Source organism: Microcaecilia unicolor, chromosome 4 (assembly GCF_901765095.1).
Source record: "Microcaecilia unicolor chromosome 4, aMicUni1.1, whole genome shotgun sequence".
NCBI classification, from domain to species: domain Eukaryota; kingdom Metazoa; phylum Chordata; class Amphibia; order Gymnophiona; family Siphonopidae; genus Microcaecilia; species Microcaecilia unicolor.
Genome location: NC_044034.1, coordinates 68,907,587 through 68,923,828, shown reverse-complemented (window position 1 = coordinate 68,923,828; position 16,242 = coordinate 68,907,587). Strand labels below are relative to the sequence as shown.

The 16,242-nt window shown below is 43.0% G+C and overlaps 1 protein-coding gene across 1 annotated transcript in view; it reads left to right on the top strand.

The window, feature by feature from the left end:
- The window catches only part of ATP8A2 (ATPase phospholipid transporting 8A2), a 1,572,980-nt gene extending 1,559,163 nt beyond the window's left edge, over window positions 1-13,817 (top strand). The window contains exon 36 of the mRNA XM_030202396.1: window positions 13,102-13,817. Coding sequence (XP_030058256.1) covers window positions 13,102-13,199 — 98 coding nt within the window. The 3' untranslated portion in view covers window positions 13,200-13,817. The remainder of the gene's footprint in view (window positions 1-13,101) is intronic.
- The last annotated feature ends 2,425 nt before the right edge of the window (window positions 13,818-16,242 follow it).

The window sequence follows — 16,242 nt, the reverse complement described above, 5'->3', positions numbered from 1 at the left end:
TTCATGTTTTAAAATTATATCTCTATAACATTTTTACAAATTAACCAAGCAGAGATATAATTTTAAAACATGAAGGGTTATGTATTTGGGCTGCAAAAACCTAACAGAGCAGTATAATACAGGGGGTGATTGTGCACGAATAAATTTGGGGGTGACTGTATCTGATGGTCTTAAGGTGGCCAAACAGGTAGAAAAGGCAACAGCAAAAGTCAGAGAAATGCTGGGTACATAGGGAAAGGAATGGCCAGCAGAAAATATGAGATGACTATGGGTCACCGGCGGCATTTTGAACCCAGCGCCAGTAAGGGGCAGAAGTGACAGAGGATTACTCCTGTCCTGACCCACTAGACACTAGGGAACCATTAAGGTAGGCCCAGGAGAATCTTCAGAGGGTTGAGGATAAGGTCTTAGGAAATGAGGTCTATGCAGGAGTGCAGATACTTTTCGTGGGGCAAAGTTCATCTGGGGGGGGGGCTGTGATGGGGGCTGTTCTGGAGGGGAGTCTGTGATTGGAGGAATGTCTTTGGGAGGGGAACCAAGCATGTACAAAGCTTATTTCAGGTGCCACCTGGGAGCCTCAGGCCATGACTTTGAAGCCCGACACTTCTGGGACAGTATAATAATGCTATTTGTGAGGTTGATTACAAGCAGAGTTATTTTTATACTATGAGAGTGACTAATCTGTGGTACTGAGCTGCCGCAAGTTGGCCATTCCCATGGTATATTAATGTGCAGTAAAGCCTGACTTTTACTACACTTTAATAATTAACCCCCTAAATGGGTTATCAATTTGTGTGAGTGGCTAGGGAAGAGGGAACTCCAACAATATTAATGGCGGTGGACGCTGAGAAAGTCTTCAGCATGGTGCATTGTGATTTCATGTATGAAATACTGTGTAGGGTGGGGTAGGCCCAAATTGTATGCAGTGGGTGCTGATGTTGTGCACATATTAAAATAAATTGGCAGTTCTCAGAAAATTTCCAGCTGGGAAGAGGCACCAGGCAAGACTTTAATTTCTGTTAACATTAATGAGAATAGCTTTAAAATACTGATGAGATGGTATATGACACCAATTAGACTCTAGAAAATGTGTTCGACCACACAGAGAGGATGCTGGAGTGCATGCGGGAAACAGGGTACTTTCTATCATATCTGGTGGACCTGCTTTAAACTACAAGGTAGTTGGAATCAAATCCATAAGGAATTGCAGGTTATTGTTAAATCAAAAATCCCAATAAATCCTAAACTGAATCTCTTTGGGTACTGGGACAAAGGAATTAACAATGAAGCACTGGAAGCTAGTTATGGCTTGCTTGTCTGCAGATCACTGTGAGATTGCGAATACTTTAGGTGGATGTTGCTGGAAACAATGGAGGACCAGACTGAGACATGTGGTGTTAATGGAAAAACTTACAGCAACTTACAGCTGGTGGTTGGGAGGCGGGGATAGTGCTGGGCAGACTTATACAGTCTGTGCCCTGAAGAGGACAGGTACAAATCAAAGTAGGTTATACACAAAAAGTAGCACATTTGAGTTTATCTTGTTGGGCAGACTGGATGGACCGTGCAGGTCTTTTTCTGCCATCATCTACTATGTTAATATGAATCAAGCAACTCAAATGGAATTTTCATCAGCTGGATGAGGACAACATTGAGATTCCATGACACAGTTGGAGATTTGACTGGAGGCTTTGTCAATAGCAAACTTCTCAAGAAGTGAACAACTAAAGACTGAACAGAGATGGGCTTACCTCCTGCACATTGATGATAAGCACTTATTGCACTGAGGTGAACCTTTTTACAGAGTTGGATTTTCAAACCAAATTCAGAGGTGGAGGAGGTATTTAAGCAATTTGATATCTGAAAGCACCTAATTTTGAACAACAATGGTTTCCCTTGCTGTGTCATTTGAGTAAGGGAGGAGGAGGGGAGGAAGGATTTGCAGCATAATGTATAGCTATGATATGTTAAGGTTTAAGAAAAGGGGGAAGGGAAATAACTGAGTTTTGTAATCAGTTTTGTACAAGAAGTGTATTGTAGTTTTTGTTGTAACAAATAAAAACAAAAGTACCAAAAAAAAGAAGTTGGTTTTATATCAAAATACTAGGAATCATATTTTTCCTCATTTCATAACAGTTGTAATTGCAGGTGACAAGCACAGGTTTATAAGTTTCCTGATTCAAGTAACAAAATTGGTTAACAATATTCATATTTTTTTCCTGGCCAGATTCCCAAATACAGTGCACTCCATTTAAGTGCACGTCGGATAAGAACATGCTCTGTTTAACTGCATGCCGTACTTCGGTCCCATTTTTGGCACCATCAATTTCTATGGGGACAAACTTCGGTTTAGCGCACCACTGATAAGTGCAAGATTCGCTTATCTGCATGGTTTAAGACCGCTGCTCTGCAGGAAAGACTCCGCTTAAGCACGCACACGGAATATGGAAGCCGATTGGCACATGACAAACAGGCAGTAAATTTGAAATCTCATTGGTTAACTGCCACAGGCAGAATAAGCGAAAGAATGTTGTTAGAGTGTACACTGGAGTCGTCATCGTCGTTGCACAACTGTAAGACTTTAACACTGGCTGAACGAATAGAAGTTCTTAAAAAATTAGAAAACAAAGTCAAGCATCTATTGCTAAAGAATATGGTGTCAATCCCAGTCAAATTTCACGTATCTTGAAGCAGAAAGTCCAGCTTCTGGAAGACTGGCAAAACAATACAAATCCACACCGGAAACAAAAATGGGCAGGAAAAGCTGAGGAGGTAGAAGATGCTCTTCTTCGGTGGTTTTCTCAAGTCAGGAGCAGATAGTTTCCTGTCAGTGGTCCACTGCTTATGGAGAAAGCTAATCAGCTAGCTGAAAGTCTTGGACTAACTGAATTCAAAGCCACTGTTGGATGGTTGGAAAGATGGAAGGAGAGTAACAACATAAAATTTAAGTAGAGAGGTGTGGTAGCCGCCGTGGAAGGCCATCCCCACCAGTGCTGGCCTTCCGACAGCCACCCAACGTAAAACACAAGCTAATCAGAAGTAAACTCCCAACACAGACTGAAAAGGAAAAGAAGGGCACATTTCCCTGTGATATATCCAGCTGCAAGCTATGCCAAAACATTTCACAGGACCCCACAGCCATTCACAAAGGAAAAATATTCAACATAAAGGAATCTTTCACATGCTCATCTTCCAATGTGGTATATATTATTCAGTGTAAAAAATGTAACGAAGGATGCTATATTGGAGAAACAGGCCAGATGCTTAAGACAAGATTTAATCGGCACAGACATCACATGAAGATAGCCGATGCCAGTCAGGTTCCCACCCCGGTGGGCCAGCATTTTACAAGACCAGGACACTGCACCAGTGATTTCATAGTAAGAATCCTGAAAGGTAACTTTAAAACAATACAGGAACATAAGACCTTTGAAGTCAAGAATGATTGAATATTTTGACACCCAACAGACAGGACTTAACAAGGATCTGGGTTTTCTAGCCCATTATTAACCATAAAATTGTATTTCTCTGTTTATCACCCTCCTCTCACCTATCCACACCCATCCTGTTAGAATATCAATGAAATGCTTTTATGTCCCCATGCATACCTCCTACCCACCCCCACCCTCCCACCCTGTCAGACTGTCAAAGTAATGCTTGGATGTTTCACTTAAATATGCTATCTGCTACCACATTTGCTTATTTCCAATCTGACGAAGAAGGGCCACCTTCAAAAGGTAATCAAGAAATGTATTGTTATGTCCAATAAAAAAGGTATCATCTTATTTTCTTTTCCATAAAATTCATGAAACAGCATGGTGAAAAACAAGACGCTGATGACTTTGGTGCTGAAAATTGGGTTGTTTTAGTTCTTCCTACCATCTTGAACGAGTTTGCACCTCGTGACATTTTCAATGCTGACAAAAACAGACTCTACTGGCAAGCAATTCCTGATGGAACACTTGCATTCAAACAAGCTGAAACTACAGGAAGTAAAACGTCGAAGGACCGATTGACGATCCTCCTTTGCTGCAATATGGATAGGAGTGAGAGGTTGGAACCACTCGTCACTGGAAAGAGCAAACAGCCCCATTGCTTCAAGAATGCTAAGCAACTTCCTGTGTCATACAAGGCTAACGCAAATTCATGGATGACTGTGGAAATTTGGAAGCAATGGCTAAAGAAGTTAGACACTAGAATGCGGGCACAAAAGCATCAGATTTTGTTGCTTTGTGATAATTGTGCTGCATACAGTGATGATGTCAGGCTGTCTAACGTCAAGGCGGTCTTCCTGCCACCAAATACTACCTCTGTGATCCAACCTATGGATCAGGGCATAATAGCCAATTTCAAACAACATTATCAGCTCTTGTGCTACGTCGTCTGATGAGCGTTATGGATGACCAGACTGGCAAGGATAAACGTGCTGTTGAACTGGCTCGTAATCTATCACTGTTGGATTCCCTACATATGCAGAAAGGAGCCTGGAATCATGTTACACAGGCAACCATTGTGAACTGCTACAAGTGGGCAAGCTTTGTTAGGGATGTGGAGAGGGACGAAACAGATGCAGCTGTTGCAAACGCGTCAGATGAACAGGCTATTGACATCCCAGCCGCTGTTACTGAAGAGGAGTTTCATCACTACATAGCTGTTGATTACGATCTACAAACAGCTGACGACATCACTGATGTCCAGATATGCGCCTACACGTAGGCAACGGCTGATGATGAAACAGATGATGAAATGAGCAGCGAGGCACATGCTTACGAAATTCAACAACCTCCTTCTGTCACTTTTGCAAGAGTGCTGGAGAGTCTCAACACCGTGCGGGCCTATCTGCAGGCCACTGGATGTCAGTGCTATGACAGGTTTTACCGTCTGGCAGACGTAGTCTATGGAACTCACAGACACAAGAGTGTACAGAGGACTATGACTGATTACTTCAAGTAAGCCTAACGTCAGTTAACGGAGACTGTATACTGTACGTATAATGAACAGTACTGTAATATGTTTATCAGATGTCAAGCTTCTTTTTTGGGTCACAACGGTTAAGTGCAAGCTCCGGTTAACTACATGTATTTCTTTGGTCCCAGACCCTTGCACTTAAGCAGATTGCACTATTAGTATTTGTAGTTTCCAAACAACCCTCGTCTGTTTGCTGAAGTAATCTAATTTTGTTTTTTATTTGACTCTTGTTTGAGAAAATTAACTATATTCTTTGGTTTTGTACATATTAAAACTAATTTCAGCTTATAGCCTGTCTAGCAGAATGTCATATAGACAAGTAGTGGAAATGGGGTAGGCCATGGCCTGACCAACATTTTTTCCTACATAGCATCAGCAGCTAGAGGCAATGGTAGGAAAACAGTGGTACATATATTCTTGTAGTTGGTGTGAGAAATATTTTTTAAAAACAAGCATGGGCATGTGAGCCATGACAACAGGAAACTTTGTGTGTAAAAGGAATGGTGCTACTATCAGCTCACAGGTCCCAAGCTGATGTATTTTTTAAAATATTGCTACTAATAACATTCCCACACTGGCAAAAGGGTCCCTTTTACTAAAACTTAGCACGCGCTAACAGACATTAGTTCAGGTTAAATGCTGCATGTCCTATTTTATACCAGTAGAGCACATGACACTCATGCATGTGCTAAGGTTTAGTAAAAGGGCCCCTAAAAGAGGTGAGGACTGAATCCAGAAAGGAGTCATGGATATGGGAAGCAAAATGAGATGAACTGGGAAGGAGTCATCATGGGGAAGAAAGAATAGGAAGAAGAGAAGCTATGAAGAGGTCCTTAGGAGAAAGAGGGGCAGGGAAGGGCCATGGGAGGTGGATAGGAGGTGAAGGGCTAGTAGGTGGATAAGAGAGAAGACGGGCAGAGGGAGGTACAAAGGACAGAGGAGTCAGATAAGACATGTCAGCCTGAAATACAGAAAGGAGTGGTGAGAGAGGAAGGCACTGAGAGGCAGGGTCACAAAAGACTTGCAAGTTCTTGGGGTTTGGGAGGTGAGAAAGGGAGTGTGAGGAATACGGGAAAAGACAGATGGTTAGTGAGGACTCCAAGACTTTGTGAGGAAGCAGAGATTCAGAGATTGGGTGGGGGCATAGGCGGTCGGTGGCCCAACTGTTTGGGGAGGCTAAAGGGGGCAGGGTTAGGGGTGGGGCCAGGGGCAGGGCTTACATCCATAACTGTCTGACAACACACAGAAAAAAAAATAAGTAAAAATAAAACAATCACAATTAATACCTTTTATTACATTTAGATATTCGATATGTATCATAAGTCAAAGAATAAAGTGGTTGCTCAAAGCATATTCTAAGCACAATCGCTCAACTGCAAAACACTATGCACAACTTTGTGCAAAAACACACTCAGAACCTTACTGTACAATAAATATTACACTGGGCAGAACCTAATACACCAATATACCACCCATACGGAAAATGCAGACCATCAACAATCATAATATCATAATTCTCAAGTAGAGCCACAAAACACTCTTTTAGGATTGTGTTCACAATTAGTTACTTTTATTAACGACCATATGTAGATCCTTCAAGAGGTATAACACCAGGCTTCCCAAAGGCAGATTACAGAAACAGATGAACAGTTAAGTTCAAGAAACAGGTTATTCTCACTGAAATTTCTCCAACTGTATTGTATAGAACAGAGTAGAAAAATTAGCACAAAATACAGAGATTATAACTACTGTCTCTACCATCTATAATAATTTTAAGCTGTTTTAATGATGTTCAATTTTTATTTTTCATAATATTTAAATCTAGATATGGGAAGCTTTCAAATAAAATTAAAAAACTGTCAAATAAGTAAAAGAGAAAGCAAAATCTTTTGTCCTCCACCTTTTTTTTTTTTTAATATCTTTATTAAGTCAGTCAGAGGGAGATTACATTAACCTTTTAAGGCACTGCCTGCTCCTGGAACAGCTTTAGACTTTTTACAGATGGCCCACGCATTTATTTTTAATAATCTCACACAGCATGCCCCACAAAGTCCCTGGACCCTTCTTACCTTACCGCTACAGCCAAGCCAGCAGCCAAAAATGAAGAAAAAAGAACAGTTCACTTACTTCATAACAGCCTCACACAGCCAAGGCCAAGCACCGCCGCCAAACAGCTGGCTGCCCTGCATCAACCACAAACCGGGCGATCTTCTGCAACATTCCATCCTGTTCAGGCACTGGCGGCACCGCGTGCAAGCGGGAAGATGGAAGCACATGCGCATAGGCGGTACCGCGTCCGCCACGGCGCCAGCGTGTGAAAGTGGGAAGGTGGAGCAGATGCATGCGCATAGGCGCTGACGCCGCATGACGTTGTGCAGTCAGCACTCCTCCTCCCCTACCGGTTTTCTCGGTTGCACGCGCGAGCGTTGGATGCTTTTGCGTGACGTGTCTTCCCCTCCTTTCTCCTCCGACGTGCCGTATTTTGAGAAATCTATTTGGGGGAGCCAGGACGGAGGGCTGTCAGGGAGCTGAGGGCGGGCTCAGAGCGGTGGTGAGCAGTGGCGGAAATACAATTTGTTTTCCTACATGTGGGGAGGAGGCAGGCAGGGAAGGTCACAGCTTGGCTGGGGAGGCTTAGCCTCCCCAAGCCTCTTATACGGGGCGCCTATGGGTGGGGGCAGAGTGTGAACTCGGAGATCAGCCTTTCTCCCCAATATTCAGCTTGCAGCAGGCAGTGCAATTAGCTGCCAGCAGTGGCGCTAACCCCAGATATTCAATGCTGGACTATATCCAGCAACCGGCATTGAATATCTGGTTTCAGTTTTGGCCTTGGCAACTTAACCAACTATGCAGATATTCAACGCTAGCTGGTTAAGTTAATAGCAGTTAAAGATAGGTCTACTATTTAAGCAACCTATCTTAACTTCTCAACTTAGCCTGTTTAGCTCTGAATATTCACGCTTAGATGGCTCAAGTCACATGACATAGCCAGTTAGCGGCTAGCTGCTAAGCACTTATATTCAGCGGAGATAACCAGCTATCTCACACTGAATATTAGCGCTTAGCCAGCTAAGCATTATTTAACCGGCCAGGAGCTGTTTCTGGCCAGTTAAATAGTGCTGAATATTGGGCCCCAGGTATTCTATTTTATTGTATTCATTGTTCTTATATACCACTTCTACCCTAAGAAAGGTCCCAAAGTGGTTTACTTAACCAATAAAAATTATGTATCAAAAACTGATCTAAAGTACAAGAAGAAAAAGATTGTTGGCTAAAATTATTAAAAAAACAAAATAAACCTGAGCACTCCTCAAAAGCTTTCCAAAATAGAAAATCTTCAAACTTCTATGAAACAAAAAATAACAATCAGTGTTTCGGATGACATCTGGAAGAATTTTCCAAGTCAACACCACCATATAAGAAAAAGATTGTTCAAGTATCTTTTTAAAACGAATTGCTTTAAAAGAAGGATACATCAGCATAGAATTCCGAGTCTGTCTTCGAACCAGCTTACTAGAGAAAAAGCATACTAATGACATAAACTCTTCTGGTATTCTCCTTGGAATATTTTAAAAGCAAAACAAGAAATTTTAAAATCATTTTCTTGTGAAGTGGGAGCTAATGAAGTTCTTTAAAAAAAGACGTGAAACATGCTCAAATCTAGACTGCTTAAAAATCATACGAACAGCTGTACTTTGGACCAATTATAAGAGAGGGACCTTGGGGTGATAGTATCTGAGGATCTGAAGGTGATGAAACAGTATGACAAGACGGTGGCCGTAGCCAGAAGGATGCTAGGCTATATAGAGAGAGGCGTAATCAGCAGGAGAAAGAAGGTGTTGATGCCCCTGTACAAGTTGCTGGTGAGGTCCCACTTGGAGTATTGTGTTCAGTTTTGGAGGTCGTATCTTGCTAAGGATGTAAAAAGACTATAAGCGGTTCAGAGGAAGGAGACAAAAATTATATGGGGCTTGTGCCAAAAGATGTATGAGAAGAGATTGGAATTCCTGATATGTATACCCTAGAGGAGAGGAGGGATAGGAGAGATATGATACAGACTTTTAAATACTTGAAAGGTATTAATAAAGAAAGAAATATTTTCCAGAGAAGGGAGAATGGTAAAACTAGAGGACATAAATTGAGATTGCGGCATGGTAGACTTAGGAATAATGTCAGGAACTTCTTTTAGTTGATGCCTGGAATGCCCTCTCGAGGGAGGTGGTGGAGAAAATAACATTGGCGGAATTCAAAAAGGCATGGAATGAACACAGAGGATCTCTAATTAGAAAATGAATGGTATAAAAAACAAAACTTAAATGGTTGCATATGTGTTTGCATGTCAAGTAGTGCTTAGATGGCTAATCTGGCTGTAAATATTAAGGCCGGTGCTGGGTAGGCTTGTACGGTTTGGGTCCCTCATAAGGCAATCTGGTTTAGGATGGGATGGATAGGGCTTTCATGGAAACTCCAGTAATTTGGAACATGAGGACAGTGCCGGACAGACATTTATGGTCTGTGTCTTGCAAATGACAAGATGGATTCAGATAGACTGTAGTGGGCTTTAACAGCAACTCCAGTAGTTGGAACACAAGGACAGAGCTGGATGGACTTCTACAGTCTATGTCCCAAAAACACCAAAGAAAGACCATGATCAAGTATATATAGAGGCATATTTTCAAAGCACTTAGCCTTCCAAAGTTCCATAGGTTTCTATGGAACTTTGGAAGGCTAAGTGCTTTGAAAATATGCCTCAATATCACGTTCATTGATGATTTAATCATGAATTGATAATAAATGTGACTGTTTGAGCAGACTGGGTGGACCATTCAGGTCTTTATCTGCCATCACTTACTGTGTTACTATGAGGGGCATAATCGAACAGCGCCGGCCAAATAGATGGCCGGCCATCTATTTGGCCGGCGCCACAAAGAGCAGTCCCGAACTGTATTATCGAAAAAGATGGCCGGCCATCTTTTGTTTCGATAATACGGTTCGGGCCGGCCAAATGTCAGAGATGACCGGGTTTGAGATGGCCGGCATCAGTTTTCGCCGATAATGGAAACTAATGCCGGCGATCTCAAACCTGGCCAAATCCAAGGCATTTGGTTGTGGGAAGGGCCAGCATTTGTAGTGCACTGGTCCCCCTGACATGCCAGGACACCAACTGGGCACCCTAGGGGGCAATACAGTGGACTTCAAAAATAGCTCCCAGGTGCATAGCTCCCTTACCTTGGGTGCTGAGCCCCCCCCCCCCAAATCCCCCCAAAACCCACTCCCCACAACTGTACACCACTACCATAGCCCTTAGGGATGAAGGTGGGCACCTACATGTGGGTACAGTGAGTTTTGGGGGGGTTTGGAGGGCTTAACATTTACCACCACAAGTGTAATAGGTAGGGGGGGATGGGCCTGGGTACACCTGCCTGAAGTGCACTGCACCCACTAATTACTGCTCCAGGGACCTGCATACAGCTGTCAGGGAGCTAGGTATGACATTTGAGGCTGGCAAAAAAAAATTTTTTTTTTTTGGGTGGAAGGGGGTTGGCGACCACTGGGGGAGTCAGGGGAGGTCATCCCCGATTCCCTACGGTGGTCATTTGGTCAGTTGGGGCACCTTTTTGAAGCTTGGTCCTGAAAATAAGGGACCAAGTGAAGCCGGCAAAATGCTCGTCAAGGCCGGCTTTCTTTTTTCCATTATCGGGCGAAGCCGGCCATCTCGTACCATGCCCCTGTCCCGCCTTTGCTACCCTACCAACACGCCCCCTTGAAGTTTGGCTGGCTCCGCGACGGAAAGCAGTTGGCGCCGGCCAAAATCGGCTTTCGATTATACCGATTTGACCGGGTTCAGGAGATCGCCGGCCATCTCCCAATTTGTGTCGGAAGATGGCCGGCGATCTCTTTCGAAAATAAGCTGGTATGTTACTTTGAAACTGGTCGAACAGTGAGCTGACGGATCTCAATTGTTTTAGTTTTTTTTTTTAATAATAATTTCACTACACAGTTCACTTGAGGCTGAAAAGTAGGCATTGAGTTCAAAGTGACTCCCAGAATTTTAGAAGTATATTCAATTGAAAGTGAATCGGTGGAATTAAGGCCACAAAATTAAGAAATGATTGATTTTGTGTTATGAACCAGAGTAGTTTGGTCTTCAAAGGATTACGTTTCAAATGAAAACTATCAGCCCAGGATTGAATATTAGAAATACATGTTAAAAGTTTTGATAGATAAGATTGAATATTGGAATCTACTTCCTGAAGAACAAAAATGTCTTTTTCTTATGAATAGAGGAATTTACTCCTTTCCAATGCAACTAAATTCAACGAGCCCATGAAAACGTTAAAGACAGTTGGGGATAATGGTGAACCCTGGGGGATCCCACAGTTGGAAGTCGAAAAGTGTGAAAGATCACCTCTTACTTTCACCACATACGAGCGACACTGAAAAAAATTCTGAAACCATTTCAGGAACCCCCCCCCAATTCCTAAACTAGTCAATAAAGCTAACATGCCAACAATAGGGTTTCTGTACTATGAGATAGACGAAACACATGTTGATAGAGCTGTAAAATGGAAAATTTACTGATATAATCCATCAATTGATCCATCCTAAATACCAGTAACAAAATTTGCACCAGAACTACACAAAACGTAACTCTTTATTTCTGATTGATCAAGCTAATCTACTACGATTGAAGTTTTATCCAATTACCTTTTATTTCTTATTATGAAAATTAGCTTTATTTATTTGACTACCTAATTCCACTCTGTCACCTCCATATTTTAACTATGTATTTCTCTTTTCCGGAATTGGTGATCACCATTACGGAACAATTGTAAGCCACATTGAGCCTGCAAATAGGTGGGAAAATGTGGGATACAAATGCTACAAATAAATAAATAAATTGCTTTGCTTCAAGGAGTCTTGTAAACAATGAAATATTTGCAATCAGTCTATAGTTGGAAGGTAAATTTGGATCCAAAGAGAAAGACAATGAGAGGAATTAATTTTGTCCAGGTATAAAAAATTATTCACTAAGGTTGTAATCAGTGGTGTGCTGGAGTGGACTCTTATGGGCTGGCAAGACCAGTTTGTTAGGTTTTTAAGAATTTTGGGAGCCAGCTGTTAAAGTAGCCCCCCCCCCCCCCCCATGGCTACTTTAACAACTGGCTCCCAAAATGTGGGCTTGGGCCCCCTCCTGAATTCTCTTTTACTTTGCTGATGGGGATGCTGAGCCCTGCCTGACAAGTAAATAGACCACTGCTGCTCCCCATGCCTTGTTTCCAGCTCTGAGCAGCAGGCTGGGCCTTCTCGTACGTGTGAGCTCAGAGCCAGAAACAAGAAGCGGTGAATGGTGACAGTACATTTATTGGCTGGTGAGGCTCAGAATCCCTGCCAGCAAAGGTATGCCTAGTGTGCCCGTATGAGGATGGGGGGTGGGGGAGAGAGGCATGTGTTGCCCCTGCCAGTTCACCCCTGCCCCTCCCAAATTGCGCATGCAAATACACTTAGGCACTATTCTGTAAACATACTACCTAAATGCTGTATGTAGCATGCAACCACAAAGGGGGTGTGCCTATTGGCAGGTCGTGGGAGGGTCATGCAATTGGAAACATAAGTTACAGAATACTATCACTTACGTGTGCAATGGCCAACTTTAGGTGCCAGCATTTACACCAACCTTTGACATGGTGTAAGTGCTTGCACCTAAAGTTAGGTGCACACATGCCAACTTACACAATTTCTCGTGCAATTGCTGTTAAAAATTGGTACTTGGCGCCCATATTTTTGGTGCCCTTTGTAGAATCTACCCCTTAATCCCTTGTGTAAAGCACTGGCCCAAAAGAGCACTTTTTTGAATGTTATCTGTGCCTTTGAGCTGATGTAAAACTTGATGGGAAATTTTTTCCCATAAACACGTATTCCCTTTGTAAAATGGGGAATACACATATGGATTTTTTTGTGCTCACAGCACACCTGGACTATGCCTTGGATTTTCTATTTGATGTGCTGCTATTACTCATAGAGATGTTTCTAAAATAGTTCCTTTAATATCTGGGCTACATGCAATAATTTGTAAAGGATATTCTAGTTTTCAGATGATTACATCAGGGTATTTTTTCTCTACTATTTTAGATGGGTTTGCCTTCTCTCAAGAAGAACATGGTGTTGTTTCCCAGTCTGAAATTGTTCGATCCTACGACACCACCAAACAGAGAGCTGAGACAGAATAACACAACTCCTCTTCCTAGATGATGCTAGAGATATCAAACTTTGGAGAGTGCACCCAATATTTACACATGCTTGACTAAGGTTGGCAGTGGCAGTCAAAACACTAGAAAACTAATTTCTGTGGCCTTAACCAACACAGCTGATGATGTATGTACTCCTTTGCAGAAAAAAAAAGTTTCCTAAGTGCACACTGTGGAAATCATGGTTCCAGTTCAGTTGCAAGTGTTTAGCTTCATGTTTGTTTTCTTTGTTACCATTCAATGAGCTTTACTGTATGAAGTGTGATATGTGGAGAAATCTGTTTTGGTGTAATTGAAATTGGGAGACTGGAGTATTTTATTTCACTAGTTACTGATTCTGTACATCAGGCTACATGTCTGTTGTATTCTTTATTTATGTTTCATTGATTGGTTTGATTTGATTTCAGTTTGGCTTGTGTGGCTTTTACAGAAACTCATATAGCTTTAAGGATATGAAAAATAAAATTTAATTGGGTCATAAATAATCATTCAACGGCATATGACAGGTGGTAAATATAAAAATGAAAGTAATATAGTTCCATATCCTCCAAGAATGTATCTTCAAATGTATAGACATTCTACTTAATATTAGTTGCCAAATTATGCTCTTTAATTATATTAAGTAAATGTTGGTTTGTAACCTATGCTTATCAAAGTTTCTGAATTATTTTGTGGCCTAATATTCTTTCTTAAAAAAACTAAACTACTGCTGAGAGGTGCATAGTGCATGGAATGGGGAAGAGAGGAGCATATGTTGGTTGAGAACAACAGAAGAATAAACTATAAGGCTCAACCAAGAGGTACCAGGAGCTCATATGTAGAAAAATGCCATTTATGAGAGCCAAAATATTAAGAATTACTCATGGAGAATCACCTTAGCAAAGTATCCTGACACAAACTGAAGGGAAGGGACTATAGTCACCTCATAAACATGTGTTTATCTCCTGCATATTATTCTCATCCTATATAATAAAAAAAACCTCCAACGTTCTGAAGCTGACTCCGAGAAAGTGAAGCCTTGAAGCATTCGTGCTCCTGCTGTATCCATCTCCTGAAATGACGTCACGTACTTCCGTGTTCGTAAAGACCAATCACTAGAAGGGAACGCTGCAGAGTTGACTGCCCCTATCGGACTGACTGTTCACGTGTCCTTTAGATAGTAAGCTCTTTGAGCAGGGATTGTCCTATGTTAAATTGTACAGCGCTGCGTAACCCTAGTAGCGCTTTAGAAATGTTAAGTAGTAGTAGTTGCCAGGCAACGGAACGCGACGTCACAAGCATGAGGGTGTCGTCGTTCCTCCCTTCCTCCCTACCTCCCTTCCAGTTCCAGGCCCCCTACCTCCAAATTTTAAAAGTCAACTTCACTTACAAAGTCGGGTTTACGGTGGCTGACAGCAGCAGCGGTAACAGGCATGCAGGCTCGAACCTTCTCTCTCAGCTCTGGTCCTGCCCTTGCAGAAACAGGAAATGAGGGCGGGACCAGAGCTGAGAGAGAGAGAAAGGCCAAGCCTGCATGCCTGTTACCGCTGCTGCAGGCTGCCGTAAACACGACTTCGTTAGTGAAGATGACTTAAAATTTGGAGGTAGAGGGCCTGGAACTGGAAGGGAGGAAGGGAGGGATGACGACACCCTCATGTGTGTGATGTCGCGTTCCGAAGGGGGGGACCCTGAAACTCGAAGGGAGGGAGGGGGGAACCTGAAACTTGGTCCCCAGGAACTCGGAGGGAGGGATGGGACGACCCTGAAACTCGGAGGGAGGGAGGGAGTGAGGGGACAACCCTGGAACTCAGAGGGAGGGGGGGATGACCCTGGAACTCGGAGGGAGGAGGGGGACGATGACCCTAGAACTCGGAGAGAGGGATGATCCTGGAACTCGGAGAGAGGGAGGGAGGGGATGACCCTGGAGCTCGGAGGGAGGGAGAGAGGGGGAGGACAACCCTGGAACTCGGTCAGGGAGGGGGAGGACGACCCTGGAACTCGGAGTCAGGGAGGGGATGACCCTGGAACTCGGAGTCAGGGAGGGAGGGGGGAATGACCCTGGAACTCGGAGGGAAGGGACGACCCTGGAACTCAGAGGGAGGGAGGGGGGACGACCCTGGAACTCGGAGAGGAAGGGAGGGGGGACCCTGGAACTGGAAGGGAGGGAGGGGGTGCCCATTGCACACACTCTCATTCTCACACACACTCTCTCTCTCTCACAGACACACTCGCACCCAGTCTCAATCTCTGTCACACACACACTCGCACATTCACTCTCTCTCTCTCACACACACAGTCACTCTCACACACACTCTCTCAAACATACACACCCTGAGGAAAACTTTGCTAGCGCCCGTTTCATTTGTGTCAGAAATGGGCCTTTTTTACTAGTTCATTTATAAAAAGAACATGTGGATGTGATGAGACAACCTTAGGTTGATCCATGAGGTAGCGTAAGTGAATCTCATGCTGTGGTTCTTCTTCTGTTGGAGGACCATTGACTTGATGCTCAATGAATTATTCATAACAGGTCTGTATAAATAAATCTAAGTTCCTTATGATACCTCCAGACCATTCTAGATGTGCGAGGATATGCTTTCCTGCCAGCAGATGAAGACTGAAAACCACTGAATTATGACATCACTGCATATAGAATTCCATTCTGCCTGGACCCAGCCAGTATGTTCTCAGTTTCCTGCTGGTGGTGTTAAGAAGCATGAAGTGGCCTCGAAGGCTATGGTGGCCTGTCAGATTAAAGAATGCACATCAATCAGTTCCCTCAGTTTTGAAGGCCCATTTTACATGAGGTTAGACATCATCATGGATGGAGTATCGGTTGATTCCACCTCAAGAGATATGCAAAGCAGCCACTTGAGTTTCATTGCATTTCTTTGTCTGACACTACAGATTGAATGTACAATCCAAGTATGATGCAGCATTCAGCTCTAGTGTATTGTCCATGGATAATGTAAGGAACTGCCCTTGGGAAATTTTGCCTTGGTACATCCCACGTATCTGGAATGGTTTGGAGGGACAATAAAAAAAG